At 36.9% G+C, this 21,094-nt stretch overlaps 1 protein-coding gene across 16 annotated transcripts in view; it reads right to left on the bottom strand.

The window, feature by feature from the left end:
* MAP4K3 (mitogen-activated protein kinase kinase kinase kinase 3) overlaps nucleotides 1–21,094 on the bottom strand; it is a 94,145-nt gene that overhangs the window by 33,250 nt on the left and 39,801 nt on the right. For 10 of the 16 annotated variants that reach the window (XR_012673201.1, XR_012673200.1, XR_012673199.1 and 7 more), the window contains 10 exons: nucleotides 19,509–19,584; nucleotides 18,428–18,486; nucleotides 15,758–15,820; nucleotides 10,643–10,701; nucleotides 9,422–9,460; nucleotides 9,096–9,149; nucleotides 5,327–5,369; nucleotides 4,139–4,301; nucleotides 3,034–3,140; nucleotides 1,254–1,295 (listed from right to left, as the gene is read on the bottom strand). Coding sequence is in view for 13 of the 16 variants with exons in the window: in XM_075147482.1 (XP_075003583.1) it covers nucleotides 1,254–1,295; nucleotides 3,034–3,140; nucleotides 4,139–4,301; nucleotides 5,327–5,369; nucleotides 9,096–9,149; nucleotides 9,422–9,460; nucleotides 10,643–10,701; nucleotides 15,758–15,820; nucleotides 18,428–18,486; nucleotides 19,509–19,584 (705 nt within the window). In the remaining 3 variants the exon portion in view is untranslated. The remainder of the gene's footprint in view (nucleotides 1–1,253; nucleotides 1,296–3,033; nucleotides 3,141–4,138; nucleotides 4,302–5,326; nucleotides 5,370–9,095; nucleotides 9,150–9,421; nucleotides 9,461–10,642; nucleotides 10,702–15,757; nucleotides 15,821–18,427; nucleotides 18,487–19,508; nucleotides 19,585–21,094) is intronic. The other 6 variants (XM_075147480.1, XM_075147485.1, XM_075147486.1 and 3 more) reach the window with 4 other exon arrangements.

The raw sequence follows: 21,094 nt of genomic DNA, 5'->3' as shown, positions 1-21,094 counted from the left end.
CCAGAGAATAAGTGCACTACAAAGATGCATGAACATGCAGAGAGCAGTCCAATACCCAAAGACTCATCTGACCAGCTTCAGAAGTTTTCCTATTTTAATCAGTCTCTTTTTACAGCTTCATTATATTAGCAAATCACAGTTGTTCTCTGATGGCCTGTCCCCGAAAGTTTGTGGCAAAAGTTCAACACGTATGACTTCATTTTGATCTATTCTATTTTCTACCCTTTTTCTCATTCCAGTCATGAATCTATCTTATTTCCCCTTCCCCATGATGATTCGTTTCTTTTCAATGCTAGGAGTACTTCCAAATATCTGTCATCCACTAGTTTAAAGTACACACTCCTAGGCCATGCATTTTGTTTAGTATTAAAACAGGATTGACCTCAATAAATGATGCTAAACATATTGAAAATTCAGAGCTCTGGAACAATCCTGTGCACTTATGCAAGAGATTGCAGTTCTAAGGAATGGAAGCATGACATCTACCTTAACCCGTCCTGCTTCTCTAAAACAGGTAGGAAGCAAAAAATATTATCATTTGCACTTATACATCCTTGTAGCAATTTTATTTTCTTATCTAAAGATGAGAAACTGATCTGGCTTAGGAGTAATGTAGCAAAAAGGTTAGTTTAAAATCAGATGAATCCCCCATTTGGTGCGCAGCACATCTACATGAATGCATGCTCCAGCACAGAAGGAGGAGAGTGGTGAGGGCAGAAACAAATGGTCAAAAAGAAGGGAAGACTGCCTTTTCTAATCACAGTGCTGGCTAAAAGCACAATGACAAGTGCGTGCAGATATTACAATGAAATTCTAGTTTGCTTTATGTTATGAAGGTGCACATAGATGTTATTTCTGTTAATCTATGGCACCTAGAATCCTACCTTAAGACGTTTTGAATCCTAGAGTTGCATAGTATAAACTTTGAGCTACTTACGATTCCTGAGAGGCATCAGCTCCTCAGATCAGTAAGTACCTTCAGTACACTGAAAGTACTTCTGTGACATTAGTCACAGAACTCTCATTCACTTTTAAATGAAGCAAGCAAAAAAAAAAACTTTCCAAAATTTACCTCAAGAGCACAAAACGAAAGGTGATTTCTGAAATACCATACCTGTGTATTTCTAAGAGATACTGGCTTTTATAATTTAAAAAAAAAAACCTACAAACATTCAAAAAATGTACTCTCTCAGCTTTAGTAAGAAAACATCTCCTGCTTCCAACATGCATTTGTATGACTCAGTAATACTCACGTGTACTTTAGGTGTGGGAGGAAGGCCATTACTAATTGGTTTCTAGAAAATAAAAGTTTAAAAGTATGTTTACATGTTTTTTCATGCACATATATGCATGAACATGCATATTCTCTCCCCACACTACAGCATAACCAAAATACAAGTCTAAGAAAATTTTTTTAGAATGCTGTTAAAAGCACTTGATAAATAATTGAGGATAATTATATTAGGAGAAAAATAGAGTTGTTTTGTATATTGCTACACTATGCTAAATGGAAGGCACTAGAAACCTACTGGGACACTCTGCTGTGTCCAATTGCATATGTACTAGATCTGAAAGCCACGGCTGAGCTTCGGCCTCAGTCCCATTTTTAAGCATGAGGTTAGGCTAGAGACCTCCCTTCCAACCAACACTGCCATAATTCTGTATGAGTTTGCTAACCACGTGTCTCTAGGGACCACACACCAGAAACAATCAGTATAATTTTCTTTCATTAAAACCTCTACTATGATTCCCTAATATCTCCTCATTGAATGTCTGCATAGTCTATTGTGCAACGTCTTCACATTATGATGATGCCTGAAAGAATGTCATATCTAGCAATACAAAGCTTAAGCAATATTGCAGCAATTGTTCAATTGTTCAATATTACAAGCAGCGTTAAACTCTATCAATCAGTACCAGACCCACTTTCCTGTATCAGTATCAATTTCTCCTAATAAAAACATGCTTCCGAAGAAATGTATTTCACAGGTAACACAGGAAACTTCAAACACTATTTCAAATGCCAAGTTCAAAGCTGTTCAGGAAATTGTACTTTCCAAAGTACTGCCAGTATCACTTCCTTAAAACAAAACTAAAGCGCACACAATGTTTCTGCTCTATTTGCTCTTCACTTCTCTCAAAAGAGTGACATTTCCAACCTCATCCTTAGAAGAAGCCCCTAAAGAGTGCAGTTTCATATTACATTTAATGTAACTACAGATGTCCCACTCTCTCCTATCTCACATCCCACTTTTGCTTTTGCATCATAATAATAGAGTGACCACTCTGGAAGCCATTTGCTGCTTTGATAGAAAAACTCACTTGGAAGAGGAGAAAGGGATGCAGCAATATTCCCTTTCCTCAGCTCACAGCTGGATCAGATTACACGTGGCATAAAATTGCATTCTCTCCACAAGTGCAACTTCACATGAGTATATGTAGCTCGTCTGACACTAAACCCAAGCTGCTAAACCCTGAAACCCAGAGCTCCAGAGGCCAGCAGGCAAACAGCTAGCATAGCTGGATCCTCAATCTATATTTCTCCATCTTTTTTCCCCTGAACACCAAAAAGCCTGTATGCCTATATCTGATATAGGAGAAGGACTCATTTGGCAACAGCCCTGATTCAGCTCCTTTCACAGGGCCAGCCAAATCCTCCAGCAAGCCATCAGGTGGCAGCATATTCCTTAATTTCCTCATTTGCTTAAATAGTCATTGCTCAGTACAACACACTGCATCTCTCTGACAGGATGTCGCTCTCACTACAAGTCTCTCAAGTATGTGAATACAAGCAAGTAAATCTTGTATATCCATTATTATGTTAGTTTCTAATGAAAATTAAATACCGACTCAAACTTCAGCTTAAGACTGTATCATAACTAGACGATCTAGCAAAACTGTGCTTTGATTCAAAGTAAGTAAGATGCCATCCAGCATAATTTCTATACTAAAGAGTATGCCTGCTTCTTTTCATTGCACATGTAAAACAGTTGAGACAACTTTAAAATAACACCGAGAAGCTTAAATACGTACCAATATTTCCTTCTTTTCCTTCCTTGAAAAATTAGTGTCTCTAGCTTCATTCTGTTGATGTGATCCCTCTCTTTCACCATTTAATTGTACAGTAGTGACTCCGTTACCTAGAAAGATTCATATTTAAAAACGTATTCTTCTACCTTCAACTCAGAGAGTAGTCTAGCCTAAAAACAATTTTGAAGGGCCAAAATTTCCACTTATGTCAGAACATGTTCAAACACCCTGATTTATTTCTAAAGCATACATGTTCCTACATGTGCACATATAACTATCTATAGAACCACATTCAATCTCAGTTCATGGCTTTTGGTAATCAATATAACAAATCTATTGTGGGCATAGAAAGGGATGCAGTCACAGTTATGAGGAAAAATGTATTTACCATATCCAAAGAAAAACTTGGCTATACCTAACACTTCAATTATTGATTCTTTATAAATAACCTTGAGGCATTTCTTAGCACTGGATGCTTAAGCGTTACAGTAAAATCTGTTACACATCAACTGCAGTACTAAATATGTAGCAAGGAAGAGCTAGCAAGATATCAATTAATAGTCAGACATTAAGCTTGCTTAAAACAAGCCAGTCCAGGACAACTCTCAGAGCATCAGACTTTAACAAAAGCATAAAAGGAACAGCCTAAGCAAACAGTAAACAAACACAATTACCTGCTATACTACCCAACCCAGTTCATTACATATAAAAGCAAACTTTGAAAACAAAACTCTATTCTTGACATGTCAAATGACAACAACAGTTGACACACAGGGCCAGAATCTGAAACTTACATACAGGAAAACTTCTTTATTCCCTGTGACAATCCCGATGCACTAGATTATAAGCCTGTTGCTTAGAAAAGCAATTGTGTCATGTCACCAATGGCATCAGCAGGAATCATGCCAGTGACTTTACTAGAAGGTACATTTGACCCTCTTAAGAGTTTAAGCATGCTTTCTTCATGCATTTTGGCTTTCATGCACTTTGTGTTACTTGCCCACCACAGAAAAATTACCTCAGTATGTTTTAATGTGTACATAGGTGAGGATGCAGAAATAAAAATCACATTAGGTTATTTAAGAAATATTTGTGTACTACTTATTACCTAAAGCATTAGATTTCTGTGGAGGTAACCGAGGAGGTGGTGGTCTGGGTGGAACCTGAGATGCAGATTTTGCTGGACTCTCTGATGTTGGGCATCTCTTGATTGTCCCTTGATTATCATTTTCAGAAGAATGAGTTTCTTGGGGCATAAAGATGGATTTAGGCTGAAAAACACATAGTAATAATAAAAACATAATGAAAAAAGATTCAAAGCATCCATGCTACTTCTCAATGAGAAAAAAAAACCTGTGCAATATTTGGATCCTTGAATTTTCACAAGTAATTTGATAATGCAACATGTACTGCCCTGCAAATTTCTTTCAAAACACAAACTAGAAGGAAAGGCATAGCAATAAGGAAAACCTTGTTATCAACAAAGGATGAATTCAAAATCATTATATTCAAGTCATACATTAAACAATTATTTGGCATGTGGAAATGTCACTCTTTATGACTACAGATAACCAAACCAGACATTTAAGTAGAAACTAGGGAACATTCAATGATATGGCCAGACCTTTGGGTAAAGAATCCCAAACAGGGGATGTAACCACAAAGGGCAACGTTGTTTAGACACTGACTGCACTACTGCTACTTGTAAAAATCCTTCTCAGTTATGCAAAGATAGTTAGTGTAGGAGGGTAAGTAATCAAATCTGCAGTTTTTGCCTGGGGAACTGATAGTCAGACAAAAAAAGTAAGTTTTTTTTCTTTTTATTTTTGCTTGTATTAAGATAACTTCAGTGTGAAAAGATTCACTTACTCTTCAAGTGGCAGCACGCAAAACCTAATCTGATCCAGGCATGCCTCTGAAGATCACCACTCAGACACCAAAAGTTAGCAAGCAGATGCTTTATTTGGCAGCTCTTTATTAAAAATTACGTGTGGCACTACATTTTTTTAACTACCCAATTTATTAATTCTGAAGTATCAGAAGTACAATTAGTCAAAAACAGCACTTTCACACTGACAAATACCTTACAGTGCAAGACTTCATGCAGATTTGCAATTAAAGGCCATGAACATATAGGTCAACCACCTGAATATACCCTTGACTTAAAACTTGAATCAAGTCTTCAAGTCATGGCTCAAGTGTCAGAGCCATCAGTATAGTAATTTAAATGCTTCTGCATTTGTTTGTTTATTTAAAGCGCCCTTTTGTTCTGTGCAACAAAACCCCCCTCACTTACCTTTGGTGGTAAAGGAGGTGGCACTTTAGGTTTCATAGTAGCACTATGAAAAGGAACAAAACAGATTGTTATCCAGTGTAGCTCTTTGAATCTCTCATTGCAGTGTTCAAGAAGATACAGGATTTCATAAATGCCATACAAATAAACGTCATTAACTTGCCAACAGCACTATTACATCCAAATAACTGCATCATGAATACTTTCAAACATTTTACTATTGCTGTACATACCACAGATACTATCCGAAAACTCAAGTATCACAGATCCTCCCTAGAGAGCACAAAATGACATGAACTGATTTGTTGAAGATGCACGTACTTGTGCAGAAAAAAAGTATGGAGATGCAGAGCAGGCCTGATATTTACTCTGTTGGGAGGAGAAAGATTTACGGTATCAGTGAGCTTTTCTAAAGTGCCATCTGTAGGTATATAGGGCAAAGAGGAGTTACACTAGTGAATACCATTAAACTGATGAATACTATTCCTTGAAAAATTTACCACTGACTTCTTCAGAACAGCCTTACACATGAAAGCAAAATTCATCTGCAATGGACAGCGAGCCTACTGTCTGGGTTGTTTTGGGTTTTTTTTTCTTCCATGAGTTTATTTTTTCACAGAAATCTTGGGAAAGACAACTTTTTAACACAAGAACAATTCAACAGCTTGGCTCAACAGTACAAGATATCAGCATGAAACAAGAAAGCTGAAGCATCAGGAGCATTCTTCCTCTGCTGGTTCTGTGTTTTAAAGAATATGCTGCATTTTTAAAAAAAATTCTAAATTCCTGATTTTTTTATGTTTTTAAAAACTTTTATGCTGTCCTGTTTCCTAATCTTTTGGAACAGAAAATTATTTCCATTAAATAAATGAGGAATACAGCTGTGAAAACTTGACATTCTTGCACAATATTTTCCTTATTTTTAAACTATGTTCCAAAGTTTTGGGAAAATATCCAAGTAGTAAGATATAGTAAGATATCTGTTTGCTTGTTTACAGATCAACAACTTGTTTGCCTTGCTTCATTCTTTTCAGGAGCTTCTGTCCTGGCATCTTATCAGTTGCTTTTATTTCAGAGAAGCTGGAAGGGGACTTCTGAGAATGGGTCACCCTGTGTCATGCACTTCAGCTGCTATGGTGGTGGAAATTATCTTATCTTCATAACATGGGACCAAGCTTAAGTTCTCAGTCATGTGTGTCCAAGCTCCATATGTATTTTCTTTCATATTCTTCCCTGCATCTCAGACAGCTATCAGAATGTTATTAGGCAGCTAAATGTAAAAAACAAAAAAGCCAACGATTTGGCATAAATGTGACAGATGTTTGTACAAAGAACTGTGTGCCCTGGTTTCAACAACAAGGTTTATGTGCAGTTTGTCACCACTGATCTCGCAGGGCAGTGGTCCAACAATTTCTGCTTTCCCAGCTTCCATAACCAGGAATTTCAAGCATCATCAGCTTTGCTGCACAAGAGAGAAAAAGAAATATCAAAAAACAATCAAAATTATTAAATAAAGAGAGATAATTTTATATCGTTCCCTGAAGTGTGTGGATTCTCTGCCGTGATGAATCACCTAGCTTCAGAGTCATGCAGTGGCACCAGTTTGGACTGGAAGGCGTATAGCTGCTTCATTGTTTTTGTTCTGGATCTGAAGGGAGAAGTGACTAATATCACATGTGCTCTTCAATTGCAGCTCCATCTCACAAACAAACAAAAAATCAAATAAAAGCCTTGAATCTTCAGTGGTCTCCAGAGAAAGATATCGGAGACCGAGCTGATGAACCAACATATTGCAGCAGAGCTTTGGGCTCAAACAGATACCAAGAGGAAAGGCTCAGATGCAGAATCTGTCTGATCCAAGGTTGAGGCATTCAAGGCTTATCCCTGCGCTTACAGAAAATTGTCAGGCCCTCTCTGTAGGGCAAGAGTACCTAGGATGAAAAATGGTAAGAAGCAAAAAACACCCGGAATTTTTTGGAAGAACATTGGTGACTGCCCTTAGAGTCAGACAAATGGGAACCTCTCCGGAAGCTATCAGGTTCTTTTTTGCTTAACCTGAAAAAGAAAATCCACAGAAACACGACAGCGACAGAAGCAGCTAAAGTCAATACTGTTTGAAACTTCTGATGGAGTTTGTGCAAGGAACAAGGATCTCAAAGCATTGGACAAAGAAATCAGTGCAAGCACTTCAAGACAGCAGTGATCAAGAGGTTCCAATCCCTGGAACATTACTGAAGTTGATGATACTGGCTACAAACAGAGCAAGAAATGGAGGGAAGAAAAAAAAACAAAAGAAACATTAAGCAAAAATGAACAGACACAGAACTGTACACAAAAAACATCCAGAGATTAGTATGGATGGAGGAACCAAGCTGAGCTGGCTTGCAGCAGTGCAGATATCCAGAGCATCTTCATTGAAGGCCATCAGAGTGGAGCTGGCAGTATGGAGCGATAGGGGACTGTTACATCCTACAGTGCAGGAAACCTGAGTTATCATTACCAAAGTGAGTTCTCAGCTTGGTCCAAATGCAGAGGAGCAAACCAATGAGTAGCATTATCAACCTCTTTCTCTCAAAGACAAGACACAGGAGCTTCATGTTATTGATGAATGGCATAATCAATCATACCTTTAAACAACCACTTAATAATGAAATATGAAGAATTTCTTAAGGAATTAGCAAGGGAATAAAGCCTGCTGAAAACCGACTAAAAATAATTTTTCTTCTATAAATATCACTTGTGTCAAACAGCAAACAAACTTATGTTTTGAGAAGTTGATCATTAAACAATGCAAGTTTGATGTACTTGTCACCTAGCTGACATCAGACACTATCAGTAACTTTACCCTTCTTGAAGGGCGCTGTCCCTCATGCTCAGTACTGTGATAAAAAACACTGCCTTTGTTATAAAAGAACAGCAGTAAAATAACTCAAGAGGAGAGAGAGAGGTTTGGTTCTCTGCAAGAGATAGATGCCAGCAGTAGATAACGCACGTTTTACAGATTTCTGTTATGAAGTAACAGCTTTCAAAATTATCTGTTAACAGAAAGCAAGCAAGAATTCTGTCTCAATGGCATCTTTGTTTTTGGTCTTTACATCAGATTTATTTAGGAATGTAAATTTCCACATACTAGCTGTGCATTTTAAATTGTTTCAGCTCTCATCTGTCAATCAAAAAGAGGCCAGGAATACTTTTACCAGTGGAATTTATGAGCATAATTAATTTAACACATGCCTATTGATACTACCTTTGCAGTCACATAACCTTGCTCTCTCTGTGGTAAGGAAGCCAGCTCTATTCCAAAATCAAGCACCCATACAAGCACTCTCCTAGCTGAGAATGTAGACAGAACAAACTCAATCATCTAGAGAAGACAGTTATGTATATATTTTACGTATTTTTAATGAGCTTTATTTTAATATACAGTCATCAGTTCTAAAGAAGACATCAGGAGCAGGGTCAGACGAATTACAGGCTCAGTAACTACAACAAGATTTTGTTCAATAATAGAAAATAAAAGGACAACTGTATCAAGCAAGGAACAAGAGTTTTTCCCCCTAATTTATCACAAGTTTATCAGCAGAATAAGAAAACTTATGGTGATGTAATCTAGGAACAACATTAAATGCCTATATTTAAAAATGCTATAGAAGAAAAATAATCCTGAGCTATTAGGGATAGAACATGATTCAACTTTTTAAAAAAAATTTCATCTATTCAAGAATCAGGTTTTATATATATTTATTTATTTTTACAAAAAGAAAGGACTTACTGTTTAGCATCGTCGTCTGCATCATCATCATCTTCTAAATGTGCCACATGTCCCCTAGGAAAATGAACAAGGTACTATGGCTGAGTGAGTTGTATTAAAATTACCTTGGCTACTGTCTCTTTTACAGAATTTTAGTGTCTTTTAGCTTTTTATCATTATTATTATTATTCTTTAAAGCACAGCTGCAATCCAGACAACTAAGCCTCTCCCATATCCTCTCAGCAAGTACAGAGACAACAAGAACAAGTTGTGACAGACATAAGAAATCAACACACAAATGACTTTGAAACACACAAATGGGAAAAAAAAAAAAGGAATAGAATTACCGCTGATGCAGTTCTTCTTCAACTGATTTTAAGAGACTCCTTCAGCATTAAATAAGAATAAGAACACAGTTTAATTGTGGCACAAAAAATTAATTATCAAAAGCCAGGGCAAATGTTCCTATTATTCTACCAGTAAATAGTCCAAAGCATGTTATTTCAGAACATACATCGAACATCCACATACAAATGAGCACAGCTGCATTTTTTTTTATTTTTATTTTTTACACAACACATTTTTATATTAATGTATTGCTATCAAGTGCAGTGGTCCTTGTTCCTTATATTGTAAAACAAGGACTGTCTTAGCTTGATCCATTTTAAAACAAATCCACACTATCCAAGAAAATTGTACTCAAAAAAAAAAAAACCAGACTGACAAGAGGATTAAACTACTATTGGAATAAAGTCCTTCTTCCCTAGTTATTTTTTGTAACATTCTGAATGTTTTCATTTTTGTGTCTTTTTCTGAAAACACAGACAGGAAGGAATAGCAGGCAAAAAACAGGGATGATAAACAACAGGATTTCAGAAGAGATCAGTATTCCTATTTCCCCCAACTAAAAGATTGCATAAAAATATCATGTTCTATGCTTAGATTTTCTGCATTTCTTTTAATATAATTTAATTTAGCAAAGCAAAGCTAGGCATCCTAATTCTGATATGCATAAATGTAAATGAAGAAATTGGGTGAAAAGGAAGAATTACACGGAAAACTATTTCATATGATGAATACAACAAAGTTATTAAATGTATGAACATGAAGTTAAAAGGACTTTGCTCAGACAGGTAAGTTTTATTTTTTAAAGCATCTGTAATTGAATGTTCCTAGTGCCCTACAACATGAAGAAGGGCATAAAGCAATGTCAAAGAGCAGCACTGGTAGTTCCTAGATGGGGTAAAATTGTGCTCTGTGGAACCTATCATGCAGAACATTTTGTTAACAAGCAGAACAAGATAACGGCTCTTAAAAAGAAGTTTAAAGCACCATAGAGACAATATGGTCAACACTGCCTCAAATACTGAAAAGTGCTGTAATTTTGTGTCATTGGAATTATTGTTATTTTAGAAATAAATATTGATTTTGAAATTGTAACTGATATAAACAAGCTTGACATATTTTACTACATCCGTTTCAGCTAATGTGTTTAACACACATTTGTGATTTTTATATTAAAACAGTCTTGAGTGAATTAAAGACAAAAAATGTCATTGCTTACTCACTTATTTGCACCCAGGAAGTAGCCACACTGAGTACCATGACCATATTCTAGCTGTAGATCCTACAAATATAAGAGAACAAATCTTTAAGATGAACAGGTGAGCATCAAACACATGCCCTGTGTCATGCTGCTGTTATCCCCCCTGCCACACCTGAGCTAGCAAACGAGCTCATTCGTCTGCCCTTGCTGGGCCCTAACACCACTCTCAGGCCCATTGCACCCAAAATCTCCTCTCTGCCAGTTTGCTGCATCTGTAATTCCTTTTAAAACTCTGACCTTAGCCCCTTCCTTGGACACATAGATCCTTTGCTCAAATAAAGTCGGCTGCAGAAAAGGAAACAAAACAACAATAAAAATAATACAATAATTTTTTGTTTTTTTAAAAAAAAAAGGACTTTGTGATCTACCAGACCCCTTAGGGAATCCAGCCATCCCTCACTGGCACATAATAGTATTCGTTTCAGATGGAGAGTAGTTCTGGCAGGGAGCCCGAAATGCCTTTAGCACATGGGGACGTCAAAGAAAAGCAGAGAAGACAGCAAAAGTGTTAGCTCTGGTCATAGCAATACATATTTTAAGGATAACTATATATGTTCTCACGTATACTTTAAGATCACCTTTTGTATCAAAAAGAAAAATACAGTATTAACAGCAAAGTCAAGCACTCAAGCAATCACGGAGCATGGGCTACTTAGAAAAAGAAGTGGCAATAGGCCTCCAACACTATTATTCAATAGATGCCGTGTGGCATACAAATTTAATGCCTGAATGGGAATACAGGGACCATATTGAAGCACCATCAAATCTGCACCTGCCAGGAGGATACTGCTATAATTACAGGGTATTTTTTTCTTCAGGTGGATCACAACAGGAAAAAAATCTGAGCATAAATTTGCTCCCAAAATACTGAGTGTATTCAACAGGAGAAAGAAGTTATTGATCACCTACATTAGTGATAAATGGAGCTACACTGCTCCTTTCCAGGAAACATTTTAAAGGTCTCCCAACACCTTCTGTCAAACAGGCCTCTTTCTGCTGCAGCCCTTATCAAAAGCATACCATCTTTCAGAAAGATGCCCGGATATCCAAGCTATAAAAGCAATAAGCTTGAATTAGATGACGACAACTCATGGGGCTGATCTCTCAAAAGGGCACTTTTAAAAATCAGAGGAAAAGTCTCGCACTAGATTTGCCAGTGCTCCAAGATGATGAAGCAGAAGCCACTGCAGCTTTCAGTTCCAGACTGAAGGGTAATCACTTTAATACAAAGCTATGTATATTGTTTTCTGCTCGGGGAGGAGTTCCAGGTTGTTTACTGCACCCTCAATTCTGCTCTGTAAAGCTAAGTAGTAGTTTCCACATAGGTATTTCTACCACAGCTGTCAGTAGCATTTGATTGCTTCAGTGACTTTCCATATTTTCCCAAGACAAGTGAGATATAGTGAAAAAAGATGTCACTGATAATTACTTGATGTAAAAGAATGCATAGATCAGAGGGTTGAATAAAAATTGCAAAGGCAAGCCTGATGCTGGCATTTCCTGAACCATAGAGAGACTGACTTTTCAATCTTTGTACTAACTTTACTATGCATCTTTTTTCTAGAATTAAACGAAGAAACCCCAAAACCACCAAACCCCATCCACTTCTATGGACTCACACCAGACTTTCCTCCTAGGCATCTGTCCGTGGAGCTAGAAAGTTAGGTGACAGGAAAGAAGGGCTCTCAAGTGGCCATGCCAGCAGGGAGGAAGGCTCACTCCTCTCCAGGAACGTTTCCTGGGCTCTGCGAGGCAGCAGGTGGAAGGGGTCAGGCCTCAGTTGTGGGTATCTTTGATCCCTTCTGCTATCCTTATCTTCCTTCTTCAGTTTCATCCTCCTCCTATGCCCCAATCTCGACTCCTCCTGCTCCTTGCTCCGAAAAACCTCAGCAAGTCTCCTTCCCTCAAGAAAGGCCATTCTAGGCCCTCCGCAATTTCAGTCTCTTCATCACTCTCAATATCTGTCACCTTATCCAATTCCTTTCTGCTGGTCCTCACCACCAGTGGATGTTCTCCAATCCACCACAAAGAAACACTAATTTAACTTTCTTTACTGCAAGTACTTACATTACTTCTATGCAATCTCAAAAACTTGCACATGTAAGCATGGGTATTTTAAGGATTCAGGCTCCAGAGCAGAAAAATAAAAAGACTGGAAACATAAGATGTCACCAGACTCACAAACAAGGAGGTTAAACAGGTTGTGTGAGTCTATGTAAGAGGATACCAGAACAAAGACTGGAAGGCTGTTGAGAAAAATAACCCCAGATCAGTATGAAATCTGAGATTTTCACCTTGAAGTGACAAGTGTTTTGTCTACATGTTGCAAAATCACATTAATCAAAAGTAGGAAACAAAGATCTTATGCTGGGCAGAGCCAAAATGTCTATCCATCTTAATTTACACACTGTGCAATGTATGGCTATATATATTGTACAGCAATGACAGGAAAATTAATAACAGAAAATAAGCAAATCCCCATAAAACATAAGGAACCTTAATCTGTCACCAGACTTTCTAAGCCTTACTGGAACTTTCTTTATGAAAAATGACATCTGCCAGAATTACTTACATTTAAATGCTTTAAAAGAGCAAAAGCTTTGTTTTGATTCAGTTTACGATTGTGCTGCCTATTAGCATTTATTTGACTACGATTCTAATTGGGTATGTATATTTTTTGCCTTAACTAGCTTGTTAGTGTTCTTTTAAGCCCTTTAAATATTGCTGGTTTTCACTCTAAGTGTGGGGTGAAGTAATCCATTGCTAGGGAAATTCCTTCTTTTGCACTCTTGACAGATAAATACTGAAGAGCTAGAGCTTTTAAGAAGTGCAACACATTTTTTCTTGTACCCTGTGTTCCAAATATATCCAGAAGTTATAATTTTATAAAACTTCTAGCTACATATTTGATACAAAAACATCAGTAAATACTGCATGTATCCTGCAAAGCCTCCAGTGAGCTGTTACACTTTATCAGAACAACCAGTATAACTAGATTTTTTTTTAAAGCCGAACATAAAGGTATTTTTCAAAAAAACAAAAATCTTATCAGTTATGGATTCCCTCTGGGAAGAACATTACTAAATGATGCAACAATTGGCTTAATAAAAGCTGTTACCTCTCCTGCTTCCCTAAAGTAACCCAACAACTTTATGAATCTACATTAATATTTTAATTTAATATACATACAATGCCTATTAGTTAATTAAAATCTTTTTAGATCAGACAACATTCACATGTAATAAATCTAAGTGACTAGACAGATATTTTCCAAGAGAATCTTGAGATCTACAGCCAGTAGGAACGAGAAGAGGTCAATAACCTTGGTGTTAAATCAAAGACGCAACCCCAGATTATTCTGCATTCAGCCTCAAGTTACCAATGACCCGTTCCTGAACCAACACAACTGTGTACCAGACAGAGTGCTTTTTGCGGGCAATGATCATTTCGGAAAAAAGATAATACAGGGAATAATTACCAGTTCTTCTCAACAGCCTGGGTAATATTAAATGAAGAAGTCATGTACCTTCACACATTCAGATAAATCACATGTGCAAAGTAATCAATGACTAAAAACAGTATAAAGATTTCCTCAAAGCAAAGTCTGATTAGTATGTCCTGGTCCACAACAGAAGAATGAACCAACTACTAAATATTTCTTCTAATTTCCAGAAGAATTAGGTCTTACTGAAAAAAATCTCACAAATGGGTGAAGCATTACCACCAAATCGGAATTCTCCTCTTTAATTCACGATGAACACAGGAAGTTGTGAAGAAAGCAGTGAAACACAGAAAGTGCTGTCGATTAACTTTAAAAACCCTCTCAAGATTGTGACAACTTTAAAAGCTTTATCATAGTAATAATTTTTGAAGAGTGTACTGAACAGGACGGGGCAAAAGAAGGATGGGAAAGGACAGTCCAGTTAGGAGACATGTTCTCATTCGTCTCTTAGACCTACAGATACTAGGCTAGCAAGATATGCGATAACACTGAAAGTAACCTGAAAAAGACAGATTTTAAAAGTGTTAAACTGAAAAGACAAAACCAAAAGCAAACGAAACTAAAAAACCAAAACCACACTCCCAAACCAGAGCAACTGCACAGAACAGAGGTGTTCCCAAAACAATTTGTGAAACATTTTTATAATCAAGCAATATAAGAAGTTCCTTCCAAGAATGGGGAAGACAGTCTAAGCTCTCAGTAACTATGGTATTGGCAGATTCACATCACACCAAGCCATCTGATGCCAAAACAAACAAAAAAATCCAAACCAAAAAACATCACATAAAAAACAAAACAAGACATTCCCAAACACCCCAGTTTTCCATTTTCCCCTCAGTGCACTTACATTAAACATCTCACAAATCAAAGAAAGTTAGCAGAATAACGCTCTTCATCTAGTACAGAATGTTTCTTCATTTTTTTTCAACAGTATATGAAGATGTCTAAGATTTAAAAGCATTACTTTTCTAACTATATAGTGCCTAAAAAGCAGAGAAATAAGAAAACTCACTTTCTAGAGTAATTTCTACACTGCAATGCTAATAATCAAATTTTTTAGCAGCGCAGCAAGAGAAAATTTGGAAAATGTATCAGACTATAAATGATACCACTTTCTGTTATTTGTATTAAGTGTATATTCATTCTGTAACATAATTATCATCTGGAGAATTCAAAGACTTGCATTTATATAATTTTATAGTCTTTCATGGGACTATTTAAAGGAATTACCAGACAAAAATATGAAAAGAATGTCTCTTCTATTTTTAATCACCCTCTAAAAAATTAACAAGTTATGCATTGTAAGGCAATTAAATAAAGAAATTAGAATGAGTGCATAATACTGAGCCCCTTCTAGAAAAGTGACTCAACACGAATATAGGTTAAATACTTTCAATACTGCACATACTAAGAATTCCTTCCTACATTACAGAAATACACATATAGACTAATCCTTACATTGAATGGCTTTTACACAGATGAAAACACCAACAACAGGACAAAACATGAGCTTTGAAAAAGGGAAAACAAAGACAAAACTAACACTGACAAAGAAAGGCATAAGATGAAAAATACCAGGTTAGATCTTGCAGTGTAGTATATTTCTTCTGAATTGTCCAAAAAATCACTACTGTCAGGCTGTTCATTAGATAGAGATCAAGAAACTCAAGTTATTTACATTGTGACTGAAAGCCAGGTATACATAAAGGGAAATTTTCTTGCTAAAAAGTTTAGTTGAAACTCAAACCATGTTAAAACAGTTCTGGGAATGGGGGTAAAACACAGCTAAGGGTATGGTCACATTACCAAAAGCTACCGAATCACACCAAAATAATGAATTATTGTTCATCACCTGAGCTGTGGTAATGAGCAACAAACTGCCTCAGTAAAAGGCAAGTATGTCCTAGTTCAACATCTCAGTGCACCACCACCACCACCTCATCATGCTGCAGTGGTCCAGTCCTTTGGCTTGTGCACTCATACCCGTAAGTAAATAAGTATAAAGTTTAAGCATGCTTTAGTGAGACAGAAGCAAAAGGGTCAGAAGAACTGCTTTAATGAAAAAGGATCCACACTGTTATTGCTGGAGGAAGAGACAGGCATCTTGCTCCCACTTCCATTTAAAAGACTTTCTCTCCCAGAGCGTGTAGATTGTTACAAACTTGTCCCTCGGCCTGCTTTGTGCTAAGGCTCTTTGCTAGAGCATCCATTCTTTGAATAGATCTCTTGTTTGCATTTGACATGCCAATTTAAATTGTCCATTGGTTCTGCATTTAATGACAAAATATGGTTTTTCTTTCGTCTCTAGACTCAACGTCATCATTTTCAAAATCATAGTTCAGTTAATTTCCCTCTTCAGAAAGATCCAAACAAACAGTTATAGACCTTCCTTATAGACAGAGAGATGAGGCAAGTTCTTTGGACAGGTTTCAAATATGCAAACTCTAACGGGAGTAGACAATACTAAGAGATTTCTTTATCAGCAAAATTAATCTGGATCGTTCAAGTCACTTCTTGGAGCAGCAAGAGCTTCTGAGATTCCAAAGTGCAAAGATCCTGACTGCTAACATACAACACAGGAAAAGGCTCGATTCCTCCCTTCCGACAACACCTGCCAAAGAAGTCCTCTCAAAAGTTGTGCTTTAATTCCTGCAGAAAATCTCTCTCCCCAGTTTAGCAACTCTGATTCCTAAGGTGCAATGAAAACACCTCTCTGCCCCATGAAGTTGTCCACTAACTGGTTTGTATAGTCAGTGACTGATAAAACAAGACAGAAATGGAAAAAGTATTTTTAAAACTTCAGCTTCTCCATTAACATATTTTTGCAATTATGATTTTGTGTGTGTATAAATAAATAAAATTCTTAAGGAGCAAAAGCATTATAAATTTAAATATACGATGCTACCAATTGTATTTTCTTTATAATCCAGACAATGCAACATGGAAGCAAAGCCAGGATAACTTGGAATCAGTTAAAAAATAATTTTGAGTTAACTGATGAGTTTATGGTAGAAACACTGACTTCATTACCATATATAATAAACACTCGTATAACCAGGGTTCTTAAATGATGCTGTTATGCAGTTCTGTCAAGGTCTAAATAACATACCTGAAATAATTGCCTAAGTCCTACGTGTGATTTGGTAAGCTATTCTCCTCTGTCTTGAACAGGCACCAGAAACTGCAGATTACCTGTCCAGCCAGTTGCTGACAAAGAGCAAAATTATATACCACCTCATACACCCAGAGCCAGCTGACCTACTACCAAAGGACAAGGCACCAGGAAGGAGATTTTAGTACAACTACAGAGCAATACAAGGAAAACTGCGTCAGAAATCCCATTCACATGTGGTTTGTAGACTATAGAAAGGAAGTACATTCCTAGGTACACACCCTTCTCAAAACCAACTCAGAGCAAAGCCAATGTCCCTCCCACCTATGTACTAAGCCAACTTTTTCACCTTAATACCTGCCTTAGAAAAACAAAGGGAACACAGAAGTCTGCAGTAAGGAAGCAAAGTGTCTTTTTTATCCAGGAACGTGAAGAAACTGCCCAAGTGCACAAATGTGAAAAGCAACAATTTCCATAGAAGACAGGAAGCTACTGCAACAGCGTGAGACAGCACAGATGCCTTTTCCCTCACTGCTAGAGTTCTCATATCCCTTGTACTGATCGGTCCACAGGAAGAAAACATTGGCAATACACCTTTACAGAATACATCAACTGCCAGACTCGGCGTGGCTCAGGTGTGATGCAGGGCCACAGAAAGATTGTTTGCGTGGGAAAATAACAACCCCACAAAAATCCAATCTTTTAAAATGCATCATACCTCTTTCCCAGGCTCTCAATTTTATTATTTCCATTATCAATCATTGTCAATACAAGCACAAGGGAGAGAAACATTTGAGTACGCACGGTAATTCTACAATTAAAAAAAAAACTCTGTAAATAAAGGGAATTATATACTTGGCAATGAGGTATAAAGGATAGAAGAAACCCAAAAGACAAAGGACTGTTGCTTAGCACATACATCACAACTGGCAGAGCCCACAAATAAGGGGTCTTGCTGCATATAGTGTAATGGCACCAAAAAATTTAGGACCAGTATGTTATGACTTGTCAGAAAAATCGCTACCAAGTTTAGTATGCTAAGGAAGTATGCTACACATCTTGGATTTCTCTTCCTCCACAGATATTTGCAGGGAATAATGTGCAGAGCATAGCCCATGCTGCTTTTTACTCACAAATTCATGATGTGGCTCTGTCTCTTTCCTCAAGGGTGGATCAAATTTTACTTGACCAACTAAAGAGGAGAAAATGAAAACAATTTAAGTTAGACTGTAATTAGACAAAATTTAGCTCCAAAGGCTAACAAAAAAGAAAAATCCAGTTTAATGTGTGTATCATATCCCCACTGATGGAAACTTCTGACACATGCACATACCGAACTTGTGCCTGCTAGAAACTAATGGGCACAGAAAGTATTCTCCTATCACAAAGGCAGCACAATCACCATTTGCCCCATCTACCCATTAGAAGGATCAGGTAAACCATTCAGCAAATAGGGCAGTGAAGTGCCCTCTTTAGAGGAGCAATACAGCTGTAATTTATAGAAAAAACACATCCATTGTGTGAATTCACTCTTGGATCTGTTCTTCTGGGAGATTCCCTAGCACTAAAGAGCCTTGAATGAAGTTTGGAGAGAGCTAATCACATCTTCTAGGACAGCTCTTTGGCAGATGCCCTTTAACACTCCTCCCCTCAATTTTAGCTTAAGACAAGACAACTAAAGCTCTAAGTATTGCTCTGATTTAATTCAAGCAAAAGAATGACTACTATTTGGAGGATGGAGTCTCCTTTTAATGGCTAGTGATCAACCTCCTCCTTTCCTGATTTCTACATGACTTTCAATTCAAAAGCAAGAACTACAACAAGACACTAAATTAAGGAAGAAAAATCCTCCTCTGTGATTCTGTTACCCAGCAGAATCTGGCATCACTCCGAATATCCTTGCCAGAGTGGCATATGAAGCTATACCAATCAGCTCTCAGAAGAGCTCAGGTTGCATCCTATTCAATTAAGATGAAGCAATAGTGAGATTTACTGAAGTGCTGACAAAGGGTGTATTCAAATATTTTACACCAATATTTCTTTTGCATAGTCATCTAGAACCTACATCCATAACTGAAACAGCATAAGTTTTTATTTTCCTACATATCACTAAAAATGTTTCCATATGTCAGATACCCAGAATACCAGTTGAAACAAGTGAATATCAATGATTATTTTAAGAGTATTTCATGTTGTCATATTACACATGCTTACAGTTTATTTCAGAGCGTGTCTTTTCTTCTCTCACATTTCTACTTGTCGAATGAATTCTATGAGGCACTACAAGCGGCTAGAAGAGAAAAATAAAATACTTCAATACCAAAACACTTGAAACCCAGTATTGTGTACCTAGTTTTTAGCAGGTTTCTTTAGCATAATATCAAAAAAGAAAGAAAGAAATCAAGTGGAAGCTAAAAATAAAGATTGAATGTATGTTTTTGTGCATTAAAGTTAGTATTATTTGGAGACATTTTATCTGTAGAGTGTCTTCAACTTCAAGATAAGGGTTTTTAAAACACTGGATTTGAGCAAATAAAGACAATGATGGCCAGCATTTGTCATTGCTCAGATAACATTTTCTTTTTTTGCCTTTCAGATTAAAGGTATTGGTCATTTCCAAAATAAGCAGTAAGACTAAATCAGACTTACAGGCAGTATTTCCTTCGTTTAGGTAACCCAGTCATTTTTCCAGCTTCTAACCTAAACCGATTCCTAAAAAGTTATCAGTTAGTTTCTTTAAGTAGATGAAAAGTTCCCCTAAGGTTTTCAGAGCTGAATAGAAGGAAGTGTTCCTGGTCCTCTAGTGCTGTGTGGCAAGAGTGATGCCATCATTTCTACAAATTCATCTTCATAATTATGTTCCACTTCTATCTTTTCCCTGGATTTCCATTTACTTCTCTACAGGATGAGGTGACATGAACTTTAAGACTTGGCTTTCTTTTCATTGCCTCGGTTGGATTTTCTCTCTTTCTATATCCACTACTGCAGGTTCTCTTAGAAACTATAATTTAAGGTTTTTTAACAAGAGTACAAGACCAGCTGACTGCTGATACAATCAGGCCCCAAAATTAGCAACATAAATCCTAACCGTGTGCTCTCAGTATGTCCTCTGTAATGAAATCTTACTCTTTAGAAAAAACAAGTTAATTCTCCATGATGTTAGCCAAGTAATCTCTGAAAAGCGCATGTTCGCTATGTTTCTGTGTTGAATATGTGGCAGCAAAACAATTTTTGATTAAAGCAATCTGACAAAATAGCGTCAGAAATTTGATGTGTTGGTATGTTAGCTTTGCTTTTATATATAGTAATTATATATAAATTAATTATAATCTTCACTTGGTAACTTTTGACTACGATGCGATGACAGAGTTAGAGAACTTCAACTGCTGTACTATCACAAAGAGCCACAAATAGCTCAGCAACTCTGTTTATCCCTGAAATATTATCTGAAAGCGTTTTTTCCCTTCTCCCCTTTTCATCGCACACCACTTCCCTGCTTTATGTTAGGATCCACCACATATGTACATAGTGTTTCACCTCCCATTTATGTTCACTTTAGTCTTTTTTGAAACTGGAGAGACTTACAGATTGTGGATCTGTATTTTCTCCCATATATGTCACAGGCACTTTTTAGTTTCTTGTAACTTACGCCAATCCTCCCCTTCCTCAGTTCTGGTTTGTCTATTGTGCATTCTTTTGACCTTTAAAAACAGTTTGCTACAGCTCAGGATGTGTTAACAAGGTGTGATCTTCTACTTGATTTTCTACTTCAGTATTTCAAACACTCTAAGTGCTAAAAG

This window comes from Calonectris borealis, chromosome 3 (assembly GCF_964195595.1).
Source record: "Calonectris borealis chromosome 3, bCalBor7.hap1.2, whole genome shotgun sequence".
In the NCBI taxonomy this organism is placed as follows: domain Eukaryota; kingdom Metazoa; phylum Chordata; class Aves; order Procellariiformes; family Procellariidae; genus Calonectris; species Calonectris borealis.
This window is presented reverse-complemented; position numbering and strand designations above follow the sequence as displayed.